The 22,870-nt window shown below is 41.2% G+C and overlaps 2 protein-coding genes across 4 annotated transcripts; both read left to right on the top strand.

The window, feature by feature from the left end:
- Positions 1-141: 141 nt before the first annotated feature.
- nrd1a (nardilysin a (N-arginine dibasic convertase)) lies at positions 142-18,840 on the top strand. Of its 3 annotated transcripts, none has more exons than XM_017472727.3 (31): positions 142-222; positions 939-1,108; positions 1,387-1,627; positions 2,038-2,119; positions 3,057-3,210; positions 3,743-3,816; positions 7,116-7,211; positions 8,087-8,209; positions 8,530-8,587; positions 9,006-9,079; positions 9,256-9,325; positions 9,572-9,649; positions 9,732-9,852; positions 10,690-10,748; positions 10,863-10,917; positions 11,227-11,331; positions 11,496-11,619; positions 11,900-11,986; positions 12,071-12,190; positions 12,595-12,646; positions 12,806-12,956; positions 13,048-13,175; positions 13,830-13,992; positions 14,502-14,533; positions 14,656-14,794; positions 15,759-15,806; positions 16,233-16,285; positions 16,379-16,462; positions 16,671-16,878; positions 16,970-17,059; positions 17,572-18,840. In XM_017472727.3, the coding sequence occupies exons 2-31, from the start codon at positions 960-962 to the stop codon at positions 17,761-17,763; spliced, it is 3,210 nt and encodes a 1,069-aa protein (XP_017328216.1). In that variant the 5' UTR covers positions 142-222; positions 939-959; the 3' UTR covers positions 17,764-18,840. The 3 variants fall into 3 exon arrangements, with proteins under 3 accessions (XP_017328216.1, XP_017328214.1, XP_017328215.1); XM_017472725.3 differs by lacking the exon at positions 142-222 and adding an exon at positions 261-456; XM_017472726.3 differs by lacking the exon at positions 142-222 and adding an exon at positions 468-654.
- A 78-nt stretch (positions 18,841-18,918) lies between these two features.
- On the top strand, positions 18,919-21,706 carry fam163aa (family with sequence similarity 163 member Aa). Its single transcript, XM_017472728.3, has 3 exons — positions 18,919-19,159; positions 20,190-20,282; positions 20,839-21,706. The coding sequence occupies exons 2-3, from the start codon at positions 20,190-20,192 to the stop codon at positions 21,145-21,147; spliced, it is 402 nt and encodes a 133-aa protein (XP_017328217.1). The 5' UTR covers positions 18,919-19,159; the 3' UTR covers positions 21,148-21,706.
- The last annotated feature ends 1,164 nt before the right edge of the window (positions 21,707-22,870 follow it).

Genomic DNA, 22,870 nt, shown 5'->3' with positions numbered 1-22,870 from the left:
CACAGCAAATGAATGCACAGCAGGTAAACAAACAAGTAAATAAATAAAATGTTTCATATTTAATCAGTAACCTTTACACGTGCACAAACAATACAGTCTCGACGTGCCGAAGCTCAGGCCAATCAGAATTCCCTATTATATTAGGTCCAAGCCAATCAGAGCCAGTTTTGTTGCCGGGGGGTTTTAGCCAATCAGAGGTGAGCAGAGTGAAGTCTGGCCGAGGTAAGTGTGTGTGTGTGTGTGTGTGAGTGTGTGTGTGTGTGTGTGTGTGTGTGTGTGAGAGAGAGAGAGAGAGAGAGAGAGAGAGAGAGAGAGAGAGAGATAGCTGTAACACTGTAATAACACACTGTTTATCGGAATAACGGAGCTCGTGTGTAAACCTGAAACTATGACATGCTAAAAAACATTCTGACGCGCACGTGTTGGAGCCGACTTCCGCTCATGCGCACCGGTCAGGTCGGTAGAGCGTGAGCTTTCCATGCTCTTCTATACAAGTGATTATAATAGCGAAGTGTGTGTAGAAATGTGTAGAAGTGTGGTCAGCTGATGTCCCGCATTACGGGCACGCATGCGGGGATGATGCTGGGATTAACTCTGGATTAACTCGGATCTCTTATGTTTCCTGCTCTAACACATCTGTCTCAGATCATTAACGTGTGTTACAGCTGTGCAAGAAGATTCGATTTGATGTTACTATGTGTATTAGTGTGTGTTCGTGAGTGTGTTAGAATGTTTGTGTTCGAGTGGGGCGAAGGTTACATGGCTGTGTTGGGGTGTGTGTGTGTGTGTGTGTGTGTGTGTGTGTGTGTGTGTGTGTATGGTTTACAGCCTTTTATTAGGATAATTTAATTGTGTTAGTGTTAGAGTGTGTGTGTATGTGTGTGTTGTCACTAGTTTAATTCCTTCCCTTGTTTTGTGCCCTTCCTCTCTGGGTGTAGTGCGCACTTCTCCGTGTTGAGATGCCCAATAAGTCCACACAGAGTGTGGAGAGTGTGTCGGCTCAGAGTGTCGCTCCGGACCGAGGAGAACCAAACCTAGGACCAGCACAGCAGGAGAACCGAGGGGACGATGACATCATCAAGTCACCCAGTGACCCCAAACAGTACAGGTAATACCTCGGCTCGCTGAGCTGGGAAGGAGGAATGAGGAAGTAATGAATAAGGAGAACAGGAAACAATGACCACATAAGGACAGGGGAGGTCAGGAAGTGCAGTGAACTCTAGGGACCTCAGTGCAGGCATCATGTTACAGCAAAAGTGAAGAATACAGATAATATTTCTACTGCATACATGCTCATATTCACACCTCAGTGTCTGTCTCTCTGTCTCTATCTCTCTCTGACTCTGTCTGTCTTTCTCTTTCTGTCTCTCTCTCTGTCTCTCTCAGGTATATAGAGTTGAATAATGGCCTTCGTGCTTTGCTGATCTCAGACTTCAGCAGCTCTGAAGGGAAATCAGATGACGATGATGATGACGACGATGATGAGGAAGAAGAAGAGGAAGATGAAGAGGAGGAAGATGATTCAGGAGAGGGAACAGATGATGAGTCAGAGGAAGATGATGATGAGCAGGACAGTGACGATGAGGAGGAGGAGGTGAAGAAGAAAAAGAAGAATTCGGAGAAACAGGTCAGTGACATTTCACACACACACACACACCCCTAATACACACGCTAGTTCCACTACACTGTTAAAGCTAACAAAGCACATAAAACGGATGCCTGTGTGGCTAGCGTATAAGCTAACTCAACTAGTAACTCCAGCTGTTTGGGATGTTCGTCTTTCTGTCCTTTTTATCATTAGTGCCTGTCCAAAATCTAATAATTGTTTACGTCTAGATGCTAACTCTGTTAAAATTTACACGAAGTGCCAGAAAACAAGAAACACGTGGAACCTGTTAAGAGAGAGAGAGAGGGAGACAGGAAACTATGACCATATAAGGAATGTGGAAACAGAATAGGGTCAAATTCATGGGAGGTCATAATTATGTGTATGGTGGGGGTTTTTTCAGTATATTTATTCACGTGTGTGTGAGACAGTCAGCAGCAGCCCTGTGTATCGGTGTGGGGAGTTTCAGTGACCCTGAGGACCTGCCGGGTCTCGCCCACTTCCTGGAACACAGTGAGTGTATACACGTCTACCTCAGCACTGATATCACTCCATGTCTCAGTCTTCCCTTCATGCTCTGTGTAGTGTGTGTTTGTGTGTGAAGTTCTAGGTTTCTTGACATACCCCAATAATCCACACTGCATTTCTAGAACCTTCTGTTTGCATCTTGGTGTATGTCTCTGTTTCTCCTGTGGCTTTTTTTTACACTTTCAACAATGAGAATTAACAAATCAGTGAAACATGTGTGCGAAATAATAATAAATGGCAGGATTTGATGTGTGGACAATCTGAAGGCTCAGCTGAATTCACTGATTCTGAAACTGAGAGCGCGCAGCATGGACGCTCATCACGGTTACCCTGAATATCGCTCAGCTTCGGCGTCTTTGAGGAAATCCGGCATTCGTGGCTGATCTGACTCTGAGCTGTGTGGGATTGAATAGTAACCATAAGCGCTCTTTCACACATGACGGAGTTCATGCTCTCGCTCTGTGCACGGGTTTTATTTAGCTTTAAACGACAACCTCTCCAGAAGGAATTGCTTTGGGAAGTGTTAACAGTCAATTAAGACAAAATAAAATTAAAGAACTGGAAAAAAAGTCTTTTCCGAATGTGTGTAGTTGACTGTAGAATCAATTTAAACTAGTGTGAAATATTTCCTAAGATCCTCATCCTGAGCGCAGTTCCCGTATCCTCAGTACCACTCAGAACTCTCAAATCTACTGCAAGTCCTCAGTGCATCTCTTTAGCACATCCCTCTGGAACATTCTGTGCACTCTGTCATCTTCAGTCTAGTTTCCCTTCTGCATCTAAAATCCTCACTGCAGTTCCAGAATATTACATGGGCTGTGTCTAAATCATAAGATCTTACGTGACATATCGCTGCCTGATATATTTTTCTCTCTCTTTCTCTCTCTCTCTCTCTCTCTCGCTCGTTCTTGCTCCATGTTAGTGGTGTTTATGGGCAGTGAGAAATATCCGCGTGAGAACGGATTCGATGCGTTCCTGAAGAAACACGGCGGCAGTGATAATGCCTCCACTGACTGTGAGAGGACTGTGTTCCAGTTCGACGTGCAGAGGAAGAAATTTCGAGAAGCTCTCGACAGGTACGTCAAAAAATGTAAAGTAAAAAACACCCAGAATTGGATAATACACTCAGAATCATAGAGTCAGAGTCTTACAACAGAGTCAGAATCTTAGATTGGGATCAGAACCGTAGATAAGAGTAACAACTGTAGATTATGGTCAGAGTCATACATTAGAGTCAGAATCCTAGATTAGAGTCAGAACAGTAGATTAAGGTCAGAATCACAGAATAGGGTCAGAACCTTGGATTAGGGTCAGAGTTGTTGATTAGAGTCAGAATTGTTGATTGGAGTCAGAACAGTATATTAGGTTCGGAGTTGTAGATTAGGGTCAGAATCACAGAATAGGGTCAGAACCTCGGATTAGAGTCAGAATTGTAGATTAGAGTCAGAATTGTAGATTAGAGTCAGAAATGTAGATTAGAGCCAGAACTGTAGATTAGGGTCAGAACAGTAGTTTAGAATCAGAAATGTAGATTAGAGTCAGAGTCATAGATTAGAGTCAGAAATGTACACTACCTATATTGTGATGTGTTTTTGGTGTTTTTTCCAGATGGGCTCAGTTCTTCATCTGTCCTCTGATGATCAGAGATGCCATAGAGAGAGAGGTGGAGGCTGTCGACAGCGGTGAGGGAATGCACATCAGGCAGATGGACTACACCTTAGCATGTTATTAGTATATAATAGGGCTGCAAAATTAATTGAATATCGATTGTGATTTTAACTGCCCACGATTCGATTACATGAACATGACCGACCGCGATAGTGACGCTTAAAGTTCGTCCTCCGCTCATAGAAAACTCCGCTGCAGATCAAATCAAGCGCTTCCTAAACTTACAGCCAATAGAGTGGCGCAGGGAAGACATCATTTTGTAACGCCAAAACCCGGAAACCAAGTTAGCATTTTTGCGCTCCAGCTGCCAGCTTCGCTTGTGGGAGGGGAAATCGTGACATTAACATGTTGCTAAAAGGCACTACAGAGGTTGTCAGGGACATTAAACATCATCACGCTGAACAGGAAAAAACGTTGCAGATAAACTCAGGGCTCTACAGTGCGAAAATTTCACTCACATTTACGACTGAATAGAACTTTGTGCGACTGTGAATAAATGTTTATTCGCACCGGTGTGAGTGACCTGTTCGGAGTTGTATAATACAGTCGGAATAAAAACCACAGGAAGTCCAAAATGGATCTACACCACGCAACAGTTACTTTCACACTGCTTTTCATCATCTCAATCAACCGAACAAGTGTGTAAATACTGCAAAGAAACCATTATAATGACAATAGTAACTCTGTACATCATCTGCTTCTCTCAACTTCCCGATCTCTCAACCGCCATCTTTTATTGATCCCGCAAAATTACCTGCACCTGCGACCTGCTCGTGTAGAGACAACGGTAAATTAATGATGTTAAGGATACAAGGTGGGTTTTAATTCAGACCTCTTTATTAAATAATTCCTCACCAGTCATAATCAAGAGTAGCAACTGTTCAGTCTGTAAACATACAGTACACTGCTGCTCTCCTTCAATAACTCTAATAGCGCATTCACTTTATTTAAACTCATGGTTGCCAGATATCACAAGAAAAGTCAACTCCAGTTTCCATGTTTTGATTTAATCCCCCAAAAAACACATTATCCGCAGACATGACAACACTGTACTGGGGAACCAATCTAAAAGGAACAACTGATAAGCAAACAAAAACTAATAAAATGTAAAGACAGAAAATGTGCATAGTTAAAAATAAATCATTTAATATAAAAAATAGACATTATAATAACTTCATAAAATATAAATAAAATGAGAAATGAAATAATGTTTAATTACTATGGGTTGCATTTAATATCAATTTGACATTAAGCTTTGTAAGCTATTTCCTTAGAAGGAAATATTAGCCTTTTTCCTAATATGGATCATGTTTGTGTTAGTCTACTTTTAATTAGGACTCTTTATTGTTTAAGATATTTAAAAATAAATATTTTATGTTTGTTTATTTATCAATTATCCAACAGTATTCCTTATGGCTATTATTTTAACTCAATAAACAGTAACATTTAACTGTTTATGACAGACCTCCTGATTAAAGCTTAAACAAAAAAGATTGGTATCAGGATCGGTTTCGGTTGTAAAAATCCTGATCGGTGCATCCCTAATGAACACCATTAAACTAAAGCGCTTTGCATCTGACGGGTAAATAAACTCCCCCAATCACATCCTTTATGAGATTATTCAGATATGTACACAATATACACAGAGCGGTTGGAGAACTGACTCCAGCCCAGAACCATGACAGTGGAAAATGTCTAATAGTGTAGCTTTAAATATATTTAAGAGGAGCTGACTTCAAAGACTGAACATTGATGTTTTTTGTATTTGTTTACAAGGTGGAACAAGTTAACGGTTGTTGTTTTTTGCATACAGCCTGTAAAATTAACTGAAAATATTACGTTTAGTTTATCAGAGGGTACGATAATTTGTCATGGCTCACACTATGTTCCTAAATTCTGTCATAATTGACAAGCTCAAGATTTCTCATGCCTACTTGTGTGTTATATTGTGGCACATTAATGTTACCGTCTCTAAAAAAACAAAGCAAAAAAAACAACCTCAACTTCAACCATGCACCAAAATTTTTGACTGTGCTCCTAAATTTTTGTAATTTTTGTAAGAAATTGTTACCGTAGAACCCTGAAACTGGTTCAGGTATGCTGTGCACAATTGCCCCCCAAAAAACATGGTAAATCTGTGTTATGGAAAATGTTTTTTGGTGACGTTGAAGACGAGCGACCGTGGTGTAGTTTGTTTATAGCATACGGTCAGCTGTTTATTCTGGCGACTGTATTTAGGCTTCAAACTTCATAAAAGTTATGTTAATTTGTGAAAATTATTTTGATGCACAAAACGTGTTAGTATTGTAAACGTTTGCTTATCACAGAGCCTATTTTTTGCAATAATACAAAAGCCTATGGGAAAATTCTATTGGGTTTTTGTCGAGGAAACCAGTGTGATGGTAACTTCTGGGTTCCGGTACAAAATGACATGCTACACTCTATTGGGTTATTCGGCTGCATCTCTCCTCCTGTAAACACTGTTATTGACTTTTCTGCATTCGCCTGAATTGTTTTCATTTGGTTGCATATTGTTATATTTGATGCATATTTTCATTTGGTTGCTGGCATTTTTATTTTTACTTATCCTATATTTTGGGTACTGTTTTATTTATATTTTGCTTCTATGAGATGATGCACTTTAAGGCATAGTCTAATTTGATGCAAAGATTTATACATTAGCAGGAATGTAGCACAACATGGAGGTGAAAGCAGCAGTCTGTTTATTTAAATGTGAAAGTGCAATAAAAATTTTTTCCCTAAAATCAATGAATAATTGTGATAAATAATCGTGATCTCAGTATTCATCAAAATAATCGGGATTATCATTTTGGCTATAATCATGCAGTCCTAGTATATAATTAGCAGATTATTAACCGGGACAGACGCGTAACTGTGTTTATGGTCATGTAGCGCATTTGCCTCTTTGAACCGTTAACAGAAAACGTTGACTAGCTGATGGATTTCATCATAACGTGAGACATGCTAGCATTCTCACCAGCGAAATGTAACCGATGTACCATGAATGTTATATCACGGCTTTATACTTTGTAAGAATTTCCACAAACCCATGTGTTCCTCATTCTGAAAAGATTGTAAGTTGTCCCTGCAGGCTAACGTACCCGAACTGAAAACTAAAATCTCGACTAGATATGATCTCGCCATGCCTGTATTAGCCTAGCACCTTACAAATCTTATAATTTCACTACAGGTTATTATTAATAACGTACTGAAACTCAGGACACGGGATTTGGAAAAAGAACCCTGAGTAAACATTAACGAAGGTTTGTGTGAATGTTTTGTTCTATTTCAGAGTATCAGTTAGCAAAGCCGTCAGATTCGCACCGTAAGGAGATGCTGTTCGGCAGTCTGGCTAAACCCCATCACCCCATGGCTAAGTTCTGCTGGGGTGAGTGTCCACACCGGGCCATGGCTCAGTTACACACAGCTGTTAACACAAGTTATATCAAGAACTGAACTGTAAATCAGTATGTATGTTACCTCATGTAACGATGTGATGTGCTAATTATTGCTAGTGTCGCTAAGGTAAAATATTCATCCATTTACACACAAAAACTAGCAGCACCAGATTCATAACGAGATTTCAGTATTATTGCAGTAAATACACTACAATTAAAAATTAAATATTAAGTTAATTTCAGCTTTTTTCCCTAATTTCTGCAGCTGTTGTTTGTTGTCTATTATTTTCTTAAAAAACAAGGCTGTCAAAAAATTGGGTTGAACAGGCAGCATGACAAAACCCACACCAAATCCTTGCAAAATACAAAAGAGACAAATTAATCTTATTACTTCATTATTATTATTATTATTATTATTATTATTATTATTTTATAATTCTGTACATATTATGCAAATTATCAGAAAAGGCAGGTGTTGTAAGACGTGTTGTTTTCTTGTCATGTACATGGTAACATGCTAGCACATAGCCTTTAAGTCTTTATAAGTGGCTGTGGAAACGAGACAGAAACATCTGGAAAACCAAAATTTACCTCAAATATGCTTAATAAATAAATTTTTTTAAAAGCCTTTAGTGACACAGTTAGCATCAACTGCTAACAGCTCTTGTGGGTTCTGCCATTTTGAAAAGCGATAGCATTGTGTCACAGCTCAATTGTGACACAATTTGTGTTGTTTGTTTTCTTTCTTCTTTGTTCCTTTTTTCTCTTTGCTAATATGTGCTCCATACACGCTAATGGTCCTGTTCTGGGTTGTGTCCCAAATATCCTGTACCCTAACTAACGCGGTGTGCTTTTATTGTGAAAGGGAACGCACAGACTCTGAAGACCGAGCCGAAGAAAAACAAGATAAACGTGTACAAACGTCTGAGAAAGTTCTGGAAGAGACACTACTCTGCTCACTACATGACGCTAGCCGTGCAGTCCAGAGGTAAGTTACGCTAACGCACCTCATTTCTGTTTTATACACTCCCCCTTGGTCACTTCCCCTTGGTTAAAGGGCTGTTCTGCTACTCGAGTGAAGTGTCAAGTGTTTTACTTTATTACCTAGCTATTTATAGTGCTATCTAATTGATAAACCAGGCATTCTTGGTTAGCTAACTATTTAGCAAATCAGTTTTCACTCTCGCTAGCTAGTTAACGAGTTATTTAGCCGTTACAAGTGTGTGACAAAAGTGCACACTTTGTCCTAGGGCGCATGTAAAACCCTAAGAGAATGCTGCTGTTTGTTTCCTGTCGTTTGTCCGTCAGAGACGCTGGACACTCTGGAGCAGTGGGTCAGAGAGATCTTCAGCAACGTCCCTAACAAGTGAGTAGCAGAAATGCACTGAGGGCTGTTAGGACACAACCGTGAGTGCAGTGCACATAACACTACTGATTACTGAATTAGGACGGAACCCGGGAAGTTTTCACAGTGAATCACACTGACAGACTGTGACGAGCTGACCGATCAGCAGCTTCGCTTTCCACTTTCTTTACTTCTCGATTTTTTTTCCCCTTTTCTGTTTTTTTTGTTCATTTCTTCTTTGTTTTTTCTTCTTTCTACACTTTCTATTTCCTTCTTTTTACTTTTGCTTTAAACACGTTTATTTCATCTTCTTTCTTTTTTTCTTTCTTTCCTTTTTTGTTCCTTGTTCTTCTTTCCTCTACTTTTTGTTCTTTCTTTGTTTAATAATAATAATAATAATAATAATAATAATAATAACACCTTTTGTTTGATGTTGCAGTGGTCTGCCCAGACCTGACTTCTCTCACCTGCTTGAGCCGTTTAACACTCCGGCCTTCAACAAACTGTACCGAGGTAAAGGAGTGTGGGCGTGTCCCAATCCATACACCCCATTCATTATATATTCCACCATCAGTGCACTGTGGGCGTGTCCCTGTCCACACACCCCAATCACAACCATTCACATTGTCTTCTCACCACATTTCATAAAAGCACACATTTGAGAAACATTATTTCTGTGTGTGTGGTAGTGGTACCTGTGAGAAAAGAACACTCCCTCACCATCACCTGGGCATTTCCCCCTCAGGAGAAACACTACAGGTGAGTTCACTTGAGTGAAAGGTTTACCTTTGCCAACAACACTAAGCTGTATTACCTGGGATCATAAAAGTGAGTTAACTTACCTGAACTCGGTTACCTGCTTACCTGCCTTTTGTATCAGCGTTCGGCCCAGGGTAATGACTGAGACTAATTTACTTGGGCTAAAATACTCAGGCTAATGAAGATCAGCTGATGTACCTGGGTTGATGTATAAGTTCACACTACCTGTGTGTGTGTGTGTTGTAGGGTGAAGCCGTTACACTATCTGGCCTGGCTCATCGGTCATGAAGGAGCCGGAAGCATCCTGTCTCTGCTCCGGAAGAAGTACGTCTCTGTCTCTCTCTCTCACACACACACACTTTCATTCTTTACCCATACATTAATATGTGTGTGTGTGTGTATGTAGGTGTTGGGCGTTGGCTCTGTATGGTGGTAACAGTGAGACTGGGTTTGATCAGAACTCCACTTACTCCATCTTCAGCATCAACATCACACTCACTGACCAGGGCTTCCAGAACTTCTACCAGGTCTGCACTACATAGGGACACTACATAGGGTACACTACGTAGAGTACAGTTCATAGGGATGGTTAATGAAGGTGTAATTAAGGGTGTAATTGAAGGTGTAGTTAATGATGTAGTTGAATGTGTAATTAAAGGTGTAGTTTAAGGTGTTACTGGTGTAGTTAAAGGTGTAGTTAAAAGTGTAGTTTAAGGTGTAGTTAAATGTTTAATTGGTGTAGATAAAGGTGTATTTATAGGTGTAGTTTAAGGTGTTAAAGGTGTAATTGGTGTAGTTAAAAGTTCAGTTTAAAGTGTAGTTTGTGTAGTTTAAGGTGTAGTTAAAGGTGTAATTGAAGTAGTTTAAGGTGTAGATAATGGTGTAATTGGTGTAGTGTAAGGTATAGACAAAGGTGTAGTTAAAATTGCAATTGGTGTAGTTTAATGTGTAATTGGTGTAGTTAAAGGTGTAGATAAAGGTGTAGTGTGAGGTGTAGTTTAAGGTGTAATTGGTGTAGTTTAATGTGTAAATAAAGGTGTAGTTTAAGATGTAGTTAAAGGTGTAATTTGTGCTGTTAAAAGTGTAGATAAAGCTGTAATTGGTGTAGTCAAAGTTGTAGTTAAAGTTGTAATTGGTGTAGTTTAAGGTGTAGATTTAAGGTCTAGTTTAAGGTGTAATTGGTGTAGTTAAAGGTGTAGTATAAGGTGTAATTGGTGTAGTTTAAGGTGTAGATAAAGGTGTAGTTTAAGATGTAGTTAAAGGTATAGTTAAATGTAATTGGTGTAGTTAAAGGTGTAATTGTAGTTTAAGGTGTAGATAAAGGTGTAATTTAAGGTGTCGATAAAGGTGTAATTGGTGTACAGGTCGCTGATCTGGTGTTTCAGTACGTGAAGATGCTGCAGCGTCTCGGCCCTCAGCTCAGGTAAGACACTTCCTGTTATTACATGTTCTTCTGTAGTCACGTGACACACATGCACACGTATGCAATCAGACGTTCCACTCTGTTATTCTTTAAAACTAAACGATGTTTGTGCAGAATTTATGAGGAAATCCAGAAGATTGAAGCTAATGAGTTCCGCTACCTAGAACAGGTATGCTAATTAGCATTCATTTATTAGCATTAGTGTAGTGATTTTGTTATTAGCATTAGCAATAACAATGTGCGAATAATGTAAAGTAGCCTTTTTCTGGTATTAGCATTAATGTGCTAATGAAATGTGAAGTGTCATTCTTTTAAGGCTAGCATTTACGTTAGCATTATCAGTGTGTAAAAAATGACAGATCTTTTATCCATTAGCGTTAACTTCAGCACTGTGTGTGTTTTTAGCAGGAAATGTTAGCTTTTAATAGCATTATCAGTGGGAATGATGTGAATGATATAATTGTGTGTGTGTGTGTAGACAGATCCGATCGAGTACGTGGAGGATGTGTGTGAGAACATGCAGCTGTTTGCTAAAGAGGATTTCCTGACAGGAGATCAGCTGCTGTTCGAGTTTAATCCAGAGGTAAACACACACACACCTTTAGCAACTTAGCAATCTAGTGCTAACTGTTTGCTACAGATAAGTACTGTGTGTTAGCCTGTTAAAAAACAGGCTATACAACTGACAGTGCTAATAGATAAGGCTAATTAGCTAACGCTGCTCTTTTCTTTCTCTTTGTGTATCAGGTGATCGGCTCTGTCCTAAATCTCCTCACTGCAGACAAAGTAAACTTGCTGCTGCTGTCTCCGGAACATGAGGGTCTCTGTCCTCTGCAGGAGAAGTGGTTCGGCACTCAGTACAGTGTTGAGGGTGTGTGTGTGTGTGTGTGTGAAGGTTACCGTGGGGATTAACAGACTGCAGTAAAAAGATGACATACCACTACACTAGTTTATATAGTACACTGTCTAGTGCACTAGTGAATGGCTAAGGAAGGAACCACAATCTGTTCACTGAATGATAGCGTGTTAGCATAGTATGTGTTAGCATAGAGTGTGTTAGTGTAGAGTGTGTATTAGCTCAGGATGTGTTGGCGTATTGTGTATTAGCTCAGGATGTGTTAGCATGCTAACATAGTGCTGTTGTGCTGCAGATATCCAGCAACAGTGGAGCGACCGCTGGGCCTCAGACTTAGAGCTAAATTCAGACTTCCACCTTCCTGCTGAAAACCAGTTCATCGGTGAGACACACACACTCATACACACACATACACACACACACACAGCCTTCGTGCTCATAGTGTTGTGTGTTCTGTTCTCCTCAGCGACGGACTTTACACTGAAACCCTCGGACTGTGAGGACACAGAGTTTCCTGTTAAAGTCTCAGACACTGCCCGAGGGTGTGTGTGGTACAAGAAGGACAACAAATTCAAAATTCCTAAAGGTGTGTTCTGAAATGTTCCTTAAACACTCTTAAATTCACCCCTAATAATTATAACGCTCTAAGAAAGGAATAAACAGTTTGAACCAGTCATGGTCTGATATGCTAAAATATGTTAATTACAATAGGATAAAGATGTACTGACTGGAAGCATTTAGCTTCAGAACCTGCATGCTAAGCTGTCTTGCTAGCTGGCTTGCTTAGCTGATGTTGGCGCTGAACAGACGGCGGTTGTCATGGTAATTTAAGGTTGTATTCTGATAGGGATAAATAAACCTGTGAGGAAATGTGGAGGTAAACTGTAACTCTGATCATGTGACCTTCTTTAAGTTAGGTAATATTCTAGAAAAGTAAAGAACTCAGGGTTTCAATCTCTCTCTCTCTCTCCCTCTCTCTCTCTCTGTTAGCCTATGTGTGGTTCCATCTCATCTCCCCGCTGATACAGAAGTCCCCTAAGAAGTAAGAATGGAGTTTTTCAAAGCTCAAATATTTTTAAGGATGAGCGTATGTCTTCTCTGTCTCAATCTCTGTCTGTCTCAATCTCTGTCTGTCTCACTCTCTGTCTGTCTCACTTTCTGTCTGTGTCACGGTCTGTCTGTCTTGCTCTCTGTCCCTCAGTCTGGTCCTGTTTGACGTATTTGTGAACGTGTTGCTGTATAACGTTTCGGAGCCGGCGTATGAGGCAGACGTGGCTCAGCTCGAGTACAAACTCACAGCGGAGGAACATGGACTCGTCATCAAGGTCAAAGGGTTCAACCATAAACTACGGGTGAGACACACACACACACACACACACACGCACACAAAACTACCTCAGCCTCAACCTTGACCTTGGTTTGTATGTGCTGTTTTCTGTGCAGCTGCTGTTTAATCTGATTGTGGATCATCTGTCTGATTTCTCTGTGCCACCGGACGTCTTCAGCATGTTCACCGAGCAGCTGAAGAAGTCTTACTTTAATATCCTGATAAAGCCAGAGAAACTCGCCAAGTGAGTGTGTTCACGCGCTAACCGAAACGGTGCTAAAGCACATGCAATAAACCTAGATTTTAGTTTCTTTATTTCATGCTAGTCAGAGTGTGTGTGTGAGTGAGTGAAGATGATGATGATGGTGGTGGTGGTGGTGGTGGTGTGTGTGTGTGAGTGAGTGAGTGAAGAATATGATGATGATGATGTGTGTGTGTGTGTGTGATGATGATGGTGGTGTGCGTGCGAGTTTGTGTGTGTGTGTGTGTGAGAGTGAGGGAAGATGATGATGATGATGATGATGATGATGGTGTGTGTGTCCGTGTGTTTGTGTGTGAGTGAGTGAAGATGATGATGATGATGATGATGATGATGATGATGGTGGTGGTGTGTGTGTGAGTGAGTGAAGATGATGATGATGATGATGATGATGATGGTGGTGGTGTGTGTGTGAGTGAGTGATGATGATGATGATGATGATGATGATGGTGTTTGTGTCCGTGTGTGTGTGAGTGAGTGAAGATGATGATGATGATGTGTGTGTGTGTGAAGATGATGATGATAGTGGTGTGTATGTGTGTGCGAGTGAGTGAAAAATATGATGATGATGTGTGTGTGTGTGTGTGAAGATGAAGATGATGTTGATGATGATGGTGGTGTGTGTGTGTGTCTCTCCAGGGACGTGCGCTTGTTGATCCTAGAGGCCGAGCGGTGGTCAGTGGTGCAGAAACACCAGGCGGTGGTGGAGGGGATCAGTGTGGATGAGCTGATGGAGTTTGTATGCAGCTTTAAGGCGGAGCTTTACGCCGAGGGACTGGTGCAGGGGAACCTCACTCGTACGGTATACAAGACACACCCATCACGGGGCGCTCTGATTGGCTGAGAGTAATAGGGATGATGGCAGAAAGGGGCGTGGCCTAATAACAGATTCTATATCATTGATGTGTGATTAGACATAACACATATTCTTCAGCTTTAGTGCGTTAGACACGCCAAAACACGGAAACTGATCCATCCCATAATACACACATCTTTTATCAAAAGTAATCACGTGCTTATGAAGTGAAGGTCCTCCATAACTCAGAGGTAATCGGTACTCTCAGTGATGCTGCCACCATCATGCTTCACACGGTTCTCAGGCCCGACTCTGCCAGTTTTCTCAGCATTAACTGATGATTACAGCGCTAACACAACTTTTTTATTATTTGCACTAAAACGTCTCCGCAGTTTACCTGACGATGAAAGTATTGGCAGTGGTGTGTGTGTGTGAAGCTGAAATTTCATAAATAAAGCTATGGGTGTGTGTGTGTGTGTGTGTGTTAAAACCATGTGTGTTTATGTTATCTGCAGGAGGCCATTGACTTTCTGAACTACCTCACACAGTGAGTAACATCTGTTAACATGTCATATGTTTGTTATTAAAGTTAGATTGGTATGTTCCATGTGTTCAGGTGGTGACGCGCGCACGTGTGTGTGTGTGTGTGTGTGTGTGTGTGTGTTTCAGTAAGCTACAGTACAGGAAGTTGTCAGCAGAAGTACCTGTTCAGTTCAGGGTGGTGGAGCTGCCGCAGACACGCAGTGTGTGTAAAGTGAAGTCTCTCAGTAAAGGAGACGCGAACTCAGAAGTCACTGTTTATTACCAGGTACAAATCCTCTGATATTGTTATTATTATTCTAGCTGTTGTTGTTCTAAAATAAGAATTTGTAGTAATTAAATGTTAAATGGCGATGGAGTTACAGTCGTGCGGAAATTCAGTTCTTTTTATTCGGCCCCGAGCACCGTTGGTGCGAAGCCCTATTGGATCTGCTCCGTTTATTATTATTATTATTATTATTTTCCGAAATGAATCGCGTTCAGAGATCCTAAACATACCCGAAAACACAAAACTTTGCAGATGCGTCAGAACCGGTGACAATTTACATCTGATAGGGGTTCCAGAATTGATTGTGGCAAAATGGATCAACAGCACCACCTACAAAATTTCAACGATGTGCGCCTCGCGCCACGTTTCACCTACATGTACGAAATTCGGTACACCTGTATAAGATCGCCATACCTACAAAAACGTCTCTTGAACCCCTGCCCTAAACTCAACAGGAAGTCAGCATTTTGATTTTTCTCTGAGATTTTTGTTCCGTTTTTTGCCAATTCCAGGCCTCGTTTTTTAATGAACTCCTAGTGATTTCATCAGATCGGCGTCATATTTGGTCAATAGATCGATAGGCATAGACGATGCTAAATTGTGAAGCTTTTGAGTTTTTGCTGCACGGAGTGCGCGTGGTGGTCTCACAAATTTCGATGTTTCGCCATGAAAAAGGAAGTTGGTATAACTCAAACATAGAATGTCCAGTCTGCTCCAAACTTCACATGTTTGATACATGTCCCGGCCTGAAGATCTCTACATGCCAAGATTGAGTAATAGTCATAGTGCCACCTGCTGGCAACAAGAAATGATTCATTTTACATCGTGATACACTTCTAACAACATGTAAGTGCTAAAAAAAAAATGGAATGGCATTCCCCTGGCGGGGCAGACCCAACATGCACCCGGGTGTGAAGGACCATTCATCGCTGCTTTCAGCTGTAATTGTTGTTGTGTTTTTCAGTCTGGAGCGAAGAACCTGCGAGAGCACACACTGATGGAGCTGCTGGTGGTGAGTGTGTTTGTTTTTGAGATGATGTCATAGTATGCCTTACAGCAGCCTACCAATTGCCAACTTTACAGTACTTCAAACTGACACGCAGTGGTCTCTGTGCCTCAGTAAGGGATGCGTGGCTTGTGTGACTCGGTCCTAGTGAAGAAGGAGGGGCCTATGTGAGTCAATGCTAATGAAGGGGTGTGGCCCCTAAGTAATTGTTCATGATGGAGGCATGGTTTCTGTGAATTAGTGCCTTTGAAGGAGTTGTGGTTACTGTCAGTGTTAATAAAGGAGGCGTGACCACTGTGACTCGGTCTCAGTGAAGGAGGAGGAGCCTCCGTAAGTCAAGCTAATGAGGGAGGCACGGCCTCTGTGACTCAGTCTCAGTGAAGGAGGAGGGGCCTCTGTAATTATCAGTGTTTGTGTGCATGTGTGTTACAGATGCACATGGAGGAGCCGTGCTTCGACTTCCTCAGGACTAAAGAGACTCTGGGGTGAGTCGCGGATCAGACCTTTCCCTCCTCCCTCATGTTCTGTCATTCTTTAACATGTATGTGTGTGTGTGGGGGGGTGGGTTTGTCCTGCAGGTATCATGTCTACCCCACCTGCAGAAACACCTCTGGCATCCTCGGCTTCTCCATCACTGTGGAGACGCAGGCCACCAAGTTCAGGTGAGTCTCCTGCGCCGCTGAGTCAACAAGGGCGGGGATCAATCAGCCAATGGGCTATTCACAAACACGATCATGTGACATGACTGTACCAATTAACACAATGTATAAGCAGTATTATGTAATGTAGAGTTTTGGGGCTTGCTGCTGACGTCATGATCGTTTTTTATTAAAATTATTTAAATGAGGTGTGTGTGTGTGTGTGTTACAGTACAGAGCATGTGGAGATGAAGATGGAGGAGTTCCTGCAGAGCTTTGGAGAGACGCTGGCGGCGCTGACTGATGATGCGTTCAGGAGTCATGTGACGGCGCTAGTGAAGTTGAAGCAGTGTGAGGACACACACTTAGGGGAGGAGGTGGAGCGACACTGGAACGAGGTCATCACCCAACAGTACGTCTACGACCGACTCCAGCATGAGGTCAGTGTCTCTCACACACACACACACACACACACAATTACCTAAAAGTGTATATGTGTGTGTGATAACTGTGTGTGTGTGTGTGTGTCAGATCAAGGCTCTGAAGCTGATCAGTAAAGCTGAGCTGATTGACTGGTTCGTGCAGCACAGGTCTCAGATCAGCAGGAGACTCAGCGTGCACGTAAGTGACGTGTTAATGACACAGTAATAAATACGTAACACCCTGAAGTTGATTATTTTCCTCTAACAGCATGCTTCCAAGCTGTTTATTCCTCTGACACTACAGCAGCTTACCCACAATTACAATGTTGTATTAATTAAAGCTTAAAGTTACAGCTTTACCTCTGACTATTACAAAGCGCTGACAGTGGAGACTCCTTCCTTACACGTTAGATAAACACATTTCTTTTTACACATGTTTTAAATAAAAATCTGTTTATTATCAGTGGAGCGTCTGCTGTACACATCCCTGATACTATAGAAAAGATGATGCAAGCTCCGCCCCCGAGCACTAGCCAAGCTGGGAGGAGGCATTTGTTACTCACAGGGCGGGGGGGGTGGGTGGGTTAAGGGGGTTCGTCATCATTCAGGAGTGGAAATGATCCTGCACGAGAATGCCAGTGACCTCCAGGACGTCCTGATTTGTGTAATGAGTTAATGAGATTTGATATGTTTTGATTGATTGATTGACAGGTGGTGGGATTCGGGTCACAGGAGAATGACCCCCCGGCTGAGGAGGAACCGGAGACGTCTCAGTATGGCCAAGTGTCCGAACTGGTGTTCCTCTCTCCGTCACACACATCCCCGTCTGACATCATCATCACCAACATCAGAGCTTTCACACACACACTCACGCTGTATCCATATCACAAAGTCCTCCAGTAAACACACACACACACACACATACACACATACACACACACACGGTGCACATACATGACCCGGAGCTCTGAGGACATGAGGCTGATCCTGACTTTACAACAATAAGAGTTTTACTTTAAACTCTCTCTCTCTCTAGGGGTGCCAGTATATTTGCATATTGTTGCTGAGTGATGTGCTACACGCTGTCCTGTATACAGTTTATTCCCATCATTAAAAAGAGTTTGTAAAAGCGATTAGAAAATTTATAACAGGTGCTTTGAAGCAGAACCCCTGAAGCGGTTGTGTGAAACGTTAGAGATTTTTGAGCTCCAGGCGAGACGCGGCGCTGACGTTGCTGAACTCCAGCTGTGAGACTCAGGGGTTAGAGAGAGATGATCAGACGGATGAAGCTCTTCCTGCTCTGCTGCTGTGTTTATTAAACGTTTACTAACATGCTTCACAATTTGGATCATGATTTCTATCATCTACATGAAGATCTTCCTGCATCTTCTGACCTCTGACCGCGCCCGGGCCGATAGTTAGATAAATTAGACACTTGAATAATGAGGAACAGGAGTGAGGCTGGTGATGTCAGGGAGCTTCCTGTTAATCTGGTGCTCTATAACCCTCAGAAACCCCGTTTTCTTCCTCATGTTTTAGTCTGGGTGAGGTGCCGCCCCCCAGTCAGTGCTCTCCTATCATACGACAGGGTGAAGACCAACACCTGCCTGTCCGAGACACGTGAATTTTTTCGAACTGCTGCTCATGCTGCATAATGGGGTGATGTAACACATGCAGAGGAAAGCGCTATCTGCCCTCTTTCACATAGATGAACTCACTGGAACGATTGGGTAGTATCACTGTGATTGACAGGGGAGGGAGAGTAAGCTCCCCCCACACACAGAAACCACGGACAATTACGCCCTATCCGTATCGATTTTATGATGTCAGAACGGCAATGAATCATTTGAGGTGTTCAGAGAGAAAACCACACGGCACTGTGTCAGAGAATTAAGCTGATTATGTATGTAGCATGATTACATTTCAATAAATAAGTCAATAAAATGAATAAAGTAAAAAGAAATCCTTTGATTTGTGAAATTTCTTCGAAATGATTAATTCAAAAGGTACACCTCTGCTCCACTTTCTCTCTCTCTCTCTCTCTCTCTCTCTCTCTCTCTCTCTCTCTCTCACTGTGTGAGTGTGTGTGTGTGAGAGAGAGTGAGATTGTCCATGTTCTTGCTACTGGTTCCTCTGAAACATCTTTCATCACAATGGAGTAAAGAGCAACAGCTGGATATAACAACATACACTGATGATGACGAAGAAGAAAATGAAGATGGTGTGATGGAGTTCCCTCCTGAGAAGGGATGAACTGTTAGACAGGAGAGAAGTTGGAGTTACTGAAACTAATAATCAGGTAACATCAAAGCAACTGTTGATATATGCAAATTTATTCATGTGAATATAAATTATTTTTATTTTGCTTCAGGGTTTAATAAACATATATTGTGGGAATCTGGGTGTGGCCTGGATCAGGAGTGTGTGTGTGTGTGTGTGTGTGTGTGTGTGTGTGTGCGCACCTTTGCTGCGGAATGAAGTATTTGTATGAAGTGTTTTCTTACATATGAATTCCATGTTAGAGGGCAAAATTTCACCACACACACACACACACACACTCGACAGGGGAGATCCACCAGAAGTGAAAGTGTGCAGGAAAAAAACATTTGGAAGTAAATCAGTTTAAATTTGTGTCACAAAAACGTGTGTGTGTGTGTGTTTCCTTCTCACACACATCTTCACCTGAGAACGTGTGTTAATGAGCTGATGATGATGTCACACAAGTGTGTAACACACCAGACTAAAACAGGATGAGGAAAAAATAAATTTTCTAAAACAGATCATCAGGTCATTCTGCTTCTCCAGTGTGTGTGTGTGTGTGTGTGTGTGTGCGTGTGCGCACACTGGTTATCTGCAGCACTGTGATGGAAAAGTGGTGTACAGGGATTGGAGTTTGAATAATTGAGTGTCTCGGGGCGGTGGTGTATAAATATTCATCTCACAGCTTCAACATTCATTCACAATTCATTACCAAGTCTTTCTGCTTCTTACACACACACACACACACACACACACACACACACACACACACACACACAAACAGGGCTCACCTCACATCACACTCACTTATCTCAAAAAATATTGCTCACTTCAGTAAACTGTTTGATAAAATGATTTATGTTTTGGTGTTCAGATCTCTGGGGGAACCAGAAAGGGTTCTAAGTAGGGTTCTAGTAGTAGTAGTACAGCAGGATTCTACAGGGTTCTAATCATAACAGGAGTGTGGGAAGAGTGTCCTGCTGAAAGTCATAGAGGGCTGAATAAATTTTGGAGACAGACATGTGAACATAAGTCTGACTTTGTGTGTGTGTGTGTATTATGGAGGTCAGATGAGTGCTGGAACTGTGGTGATATCAGGAGGATTTTTAGCTGCTGTGATTCTGCTGTGTATCATCACTGTGCTGTGTTACTGCAGACTGCAGGTATACACACACACACACACACACACACACACAAACACACGTTTCCCTACAGCATTAATCCAGGATAAAATAATCCCACACTAAAGAAATGGATTAAATTGTGTTTGTTATTATTGTGTGTAATGTGTTTATTGTGTGCGGTTGTTGTTTGTGTTTGTGCTGGTGTTTGGTATTTGGTGTTGGTGTTTGGTGTTTGTGCTGGTGTCTGTGTTGGTGTTTGGTTTGGTGTTGATGTTTGTTGTTTGTGTTGGTGTTTGGTTTGGTGTTGGTGTTTGTGTTGGTGTTTGGTTTGGTGTTGGTGTTGATGTTTGTTGTTTGTGTTGGTGTTGGTGTTTGGTGTTGGTGTTGGTGTTTGGTGTTGGTGTTTGGTGTTTGTGTTGGTGTTTGGTGTTTGTGTTGGTGTTTGGTGTTTGTGTCGGTGTTTGGTGTTTGTGTTGGTGTTTGTGTTGGTGTTTGTGCTGGTGTTTGGTGTCGGTGTTTGGTGTTTGTGTTGGTGTTTGGTGTTTGTGCTGGTGTTTGGTGTTGGGTTCTGTGTTTGGTGTCGGTGTTTGTGTAGCGTTATTGTTGTGAGTGTGATGTCTCAGAGTCGGTCGGTGTGCCGGTGTTGGACGCTCGTCCTCGTATCTGTAGTGACGTGTGCAGTGTGGATGGAGTCACCAGGACCCTGCTGCCGTTGACCTCTGGCCCCAGTGCCACCCACAGCTACTGTCTCACCTGCTCGCCGTACTATCGCCATGACGACGTGTGTAATGCTAACATGTGGCTCGCTATTGCTCACGGAGAGCCGAGAGGCGTTACTGCACTTGGCACGGCGGCCATGATGAACTTCTATACGAACACACACGCCATCAGCACCGACGTCTGACCTCTGTACATAAAGTTATCAGTTTTATTTTGCCAATCTTCCACTTGAAAGATTTCACTTTTACTCAAGAGGAGGCTCCCTAAGTAGGGAGTGTTTTAGGATTTTAATGTTTATAACTGTTTATAACAAGGGGTGGAGTTTAAGGTACTTTTGATGAGCCAATTGTAAACATGATCATGTGACATCCTTACAATAGCTTTTGCTAGCAAGGTCAGTGCTAGCTAACTAGCTTGTATAGTAGCACATGTACTCTGTGTGTGTGTGTGTGTGTGTGTGTGTGTGTGTGTGTGTGTGTGTGTGTGTGTGAGTGTTACATGTGCAGTAATGATATAAATCATCTGTAATATATTCAACACGTCTCACTGATTGTCTCTCACAGTTATTAATACTAAACTCCAACCATAAGAAAGAGCATATTATGGCACTTCGTATCTGTGTATGGTCTCAACAGGATCTGCATCAGACAGAAAAGACACTTGAGAAAAATATGTAGTCTATTAAAATAAGTCATAGCTAATAAAATGTTACACTCCATCTCATGATGTACTCTCACATTAGCTAAAGGTAACAAATAATAAAATAAAGAAATGCAATGTTGTGCCTCTGGACAATGATGAATTAAACGTTCACATTTTCTTAGAGATGTTGTAATGGGCATTGTGTTATTATTTAGACTGAACTATCATAATGAGATTGACCGTGTTATTCAGTTTCGCATCATATTTTAATAATAATAATAATAATAATAATAATAATAATAATAATGATAATAATAATAATAGTAATAATAATAGCTGCATAGTTTTTGTAGTAACTGGACAAACGTTGTAGATGAAACAGTACATTTCAAAATGGTGGAAAATCCAGCAGGGTCTTATCATTTTTTTGATTCCAAAACAAGTGAAGGACAAAAGGATTTAGATAACCTACACCCTATCACGCTGCTCAACACTGATTACAAATTATTTACCGGAGTGATTGCTGATAGATTAAAGGTGGGACTTCAATAATTAGTGAAGCTCAATCTGGGTTCCTTAAAGACAGGTCAATACATAACAATATTCATTTTGTGTTTGACATCATAGAATATAATCATTTAATTGAAGACGATGGATTTATTTATTTATTTATTTATTTTGGATTAAAAAAGCCTTTTATATGGTTGAACATCCATTTATTTGTTTTGGTCCAAAATGTATCAATACCATAAAGATGCTTTATAAGGACTGTGGTGGGTTTATTATAGTAGCAGAACTGTTAGCCATCTTATTAAAGAGGGAGAATATTGCTAGTGTTCATTTTAGGGAACACACATTCATTGTCAGTCAAAAAATAAAAAATAAATAAAAATAAATAAACAAATGCAGATCCCCTTAGCACTACATTCTGCAGAATGTTTTACCAAAGCATCAGGATTACAATTAAATACAGCTCAGTGTAAACTGATGACTATTCACGAGCTATATTTAATCTCATTATATAATACTCCGGTTAGAAAGGAGGTGAAATACTTAAGGATTACAAATTTGAAAGAAGATATCAGAAAAACGTAAAACAAATGTGAATATTTTGTTGCAGAGGGACACTTGACACACACATCAGCTTTAGGATTAGTGTGCTTATCTCAGTAAATGATTGTGTTTTATAGAGTTAGCTGGTGATAAATTGTTGTTACGTTTTAATAAAGGTCACACGTCATATCGGATGAAGTGAATCAGTGGTC

This window comes from Ictalurus punctatus, chromosome 7 (genome assembly GCF_001660625.3).
Source record: "Ictalurus punctatus breed USDA103 chromosome 7, Coco_2.0, whole genome shotgun sequence".
Taxonomy (NCBI): domain Eukaryota; kingdom Metazoa; phylum Chordata; class Actinopteri; order Siluriformes; family Ictaluridae; genus Ictalurus; species Ictalurus punctatus.
The sequence above is the reverse complement of the archived record's forward strand: the minus strand, read 5'-3'. Positions and strand labels throughout refer to the sequence as shown.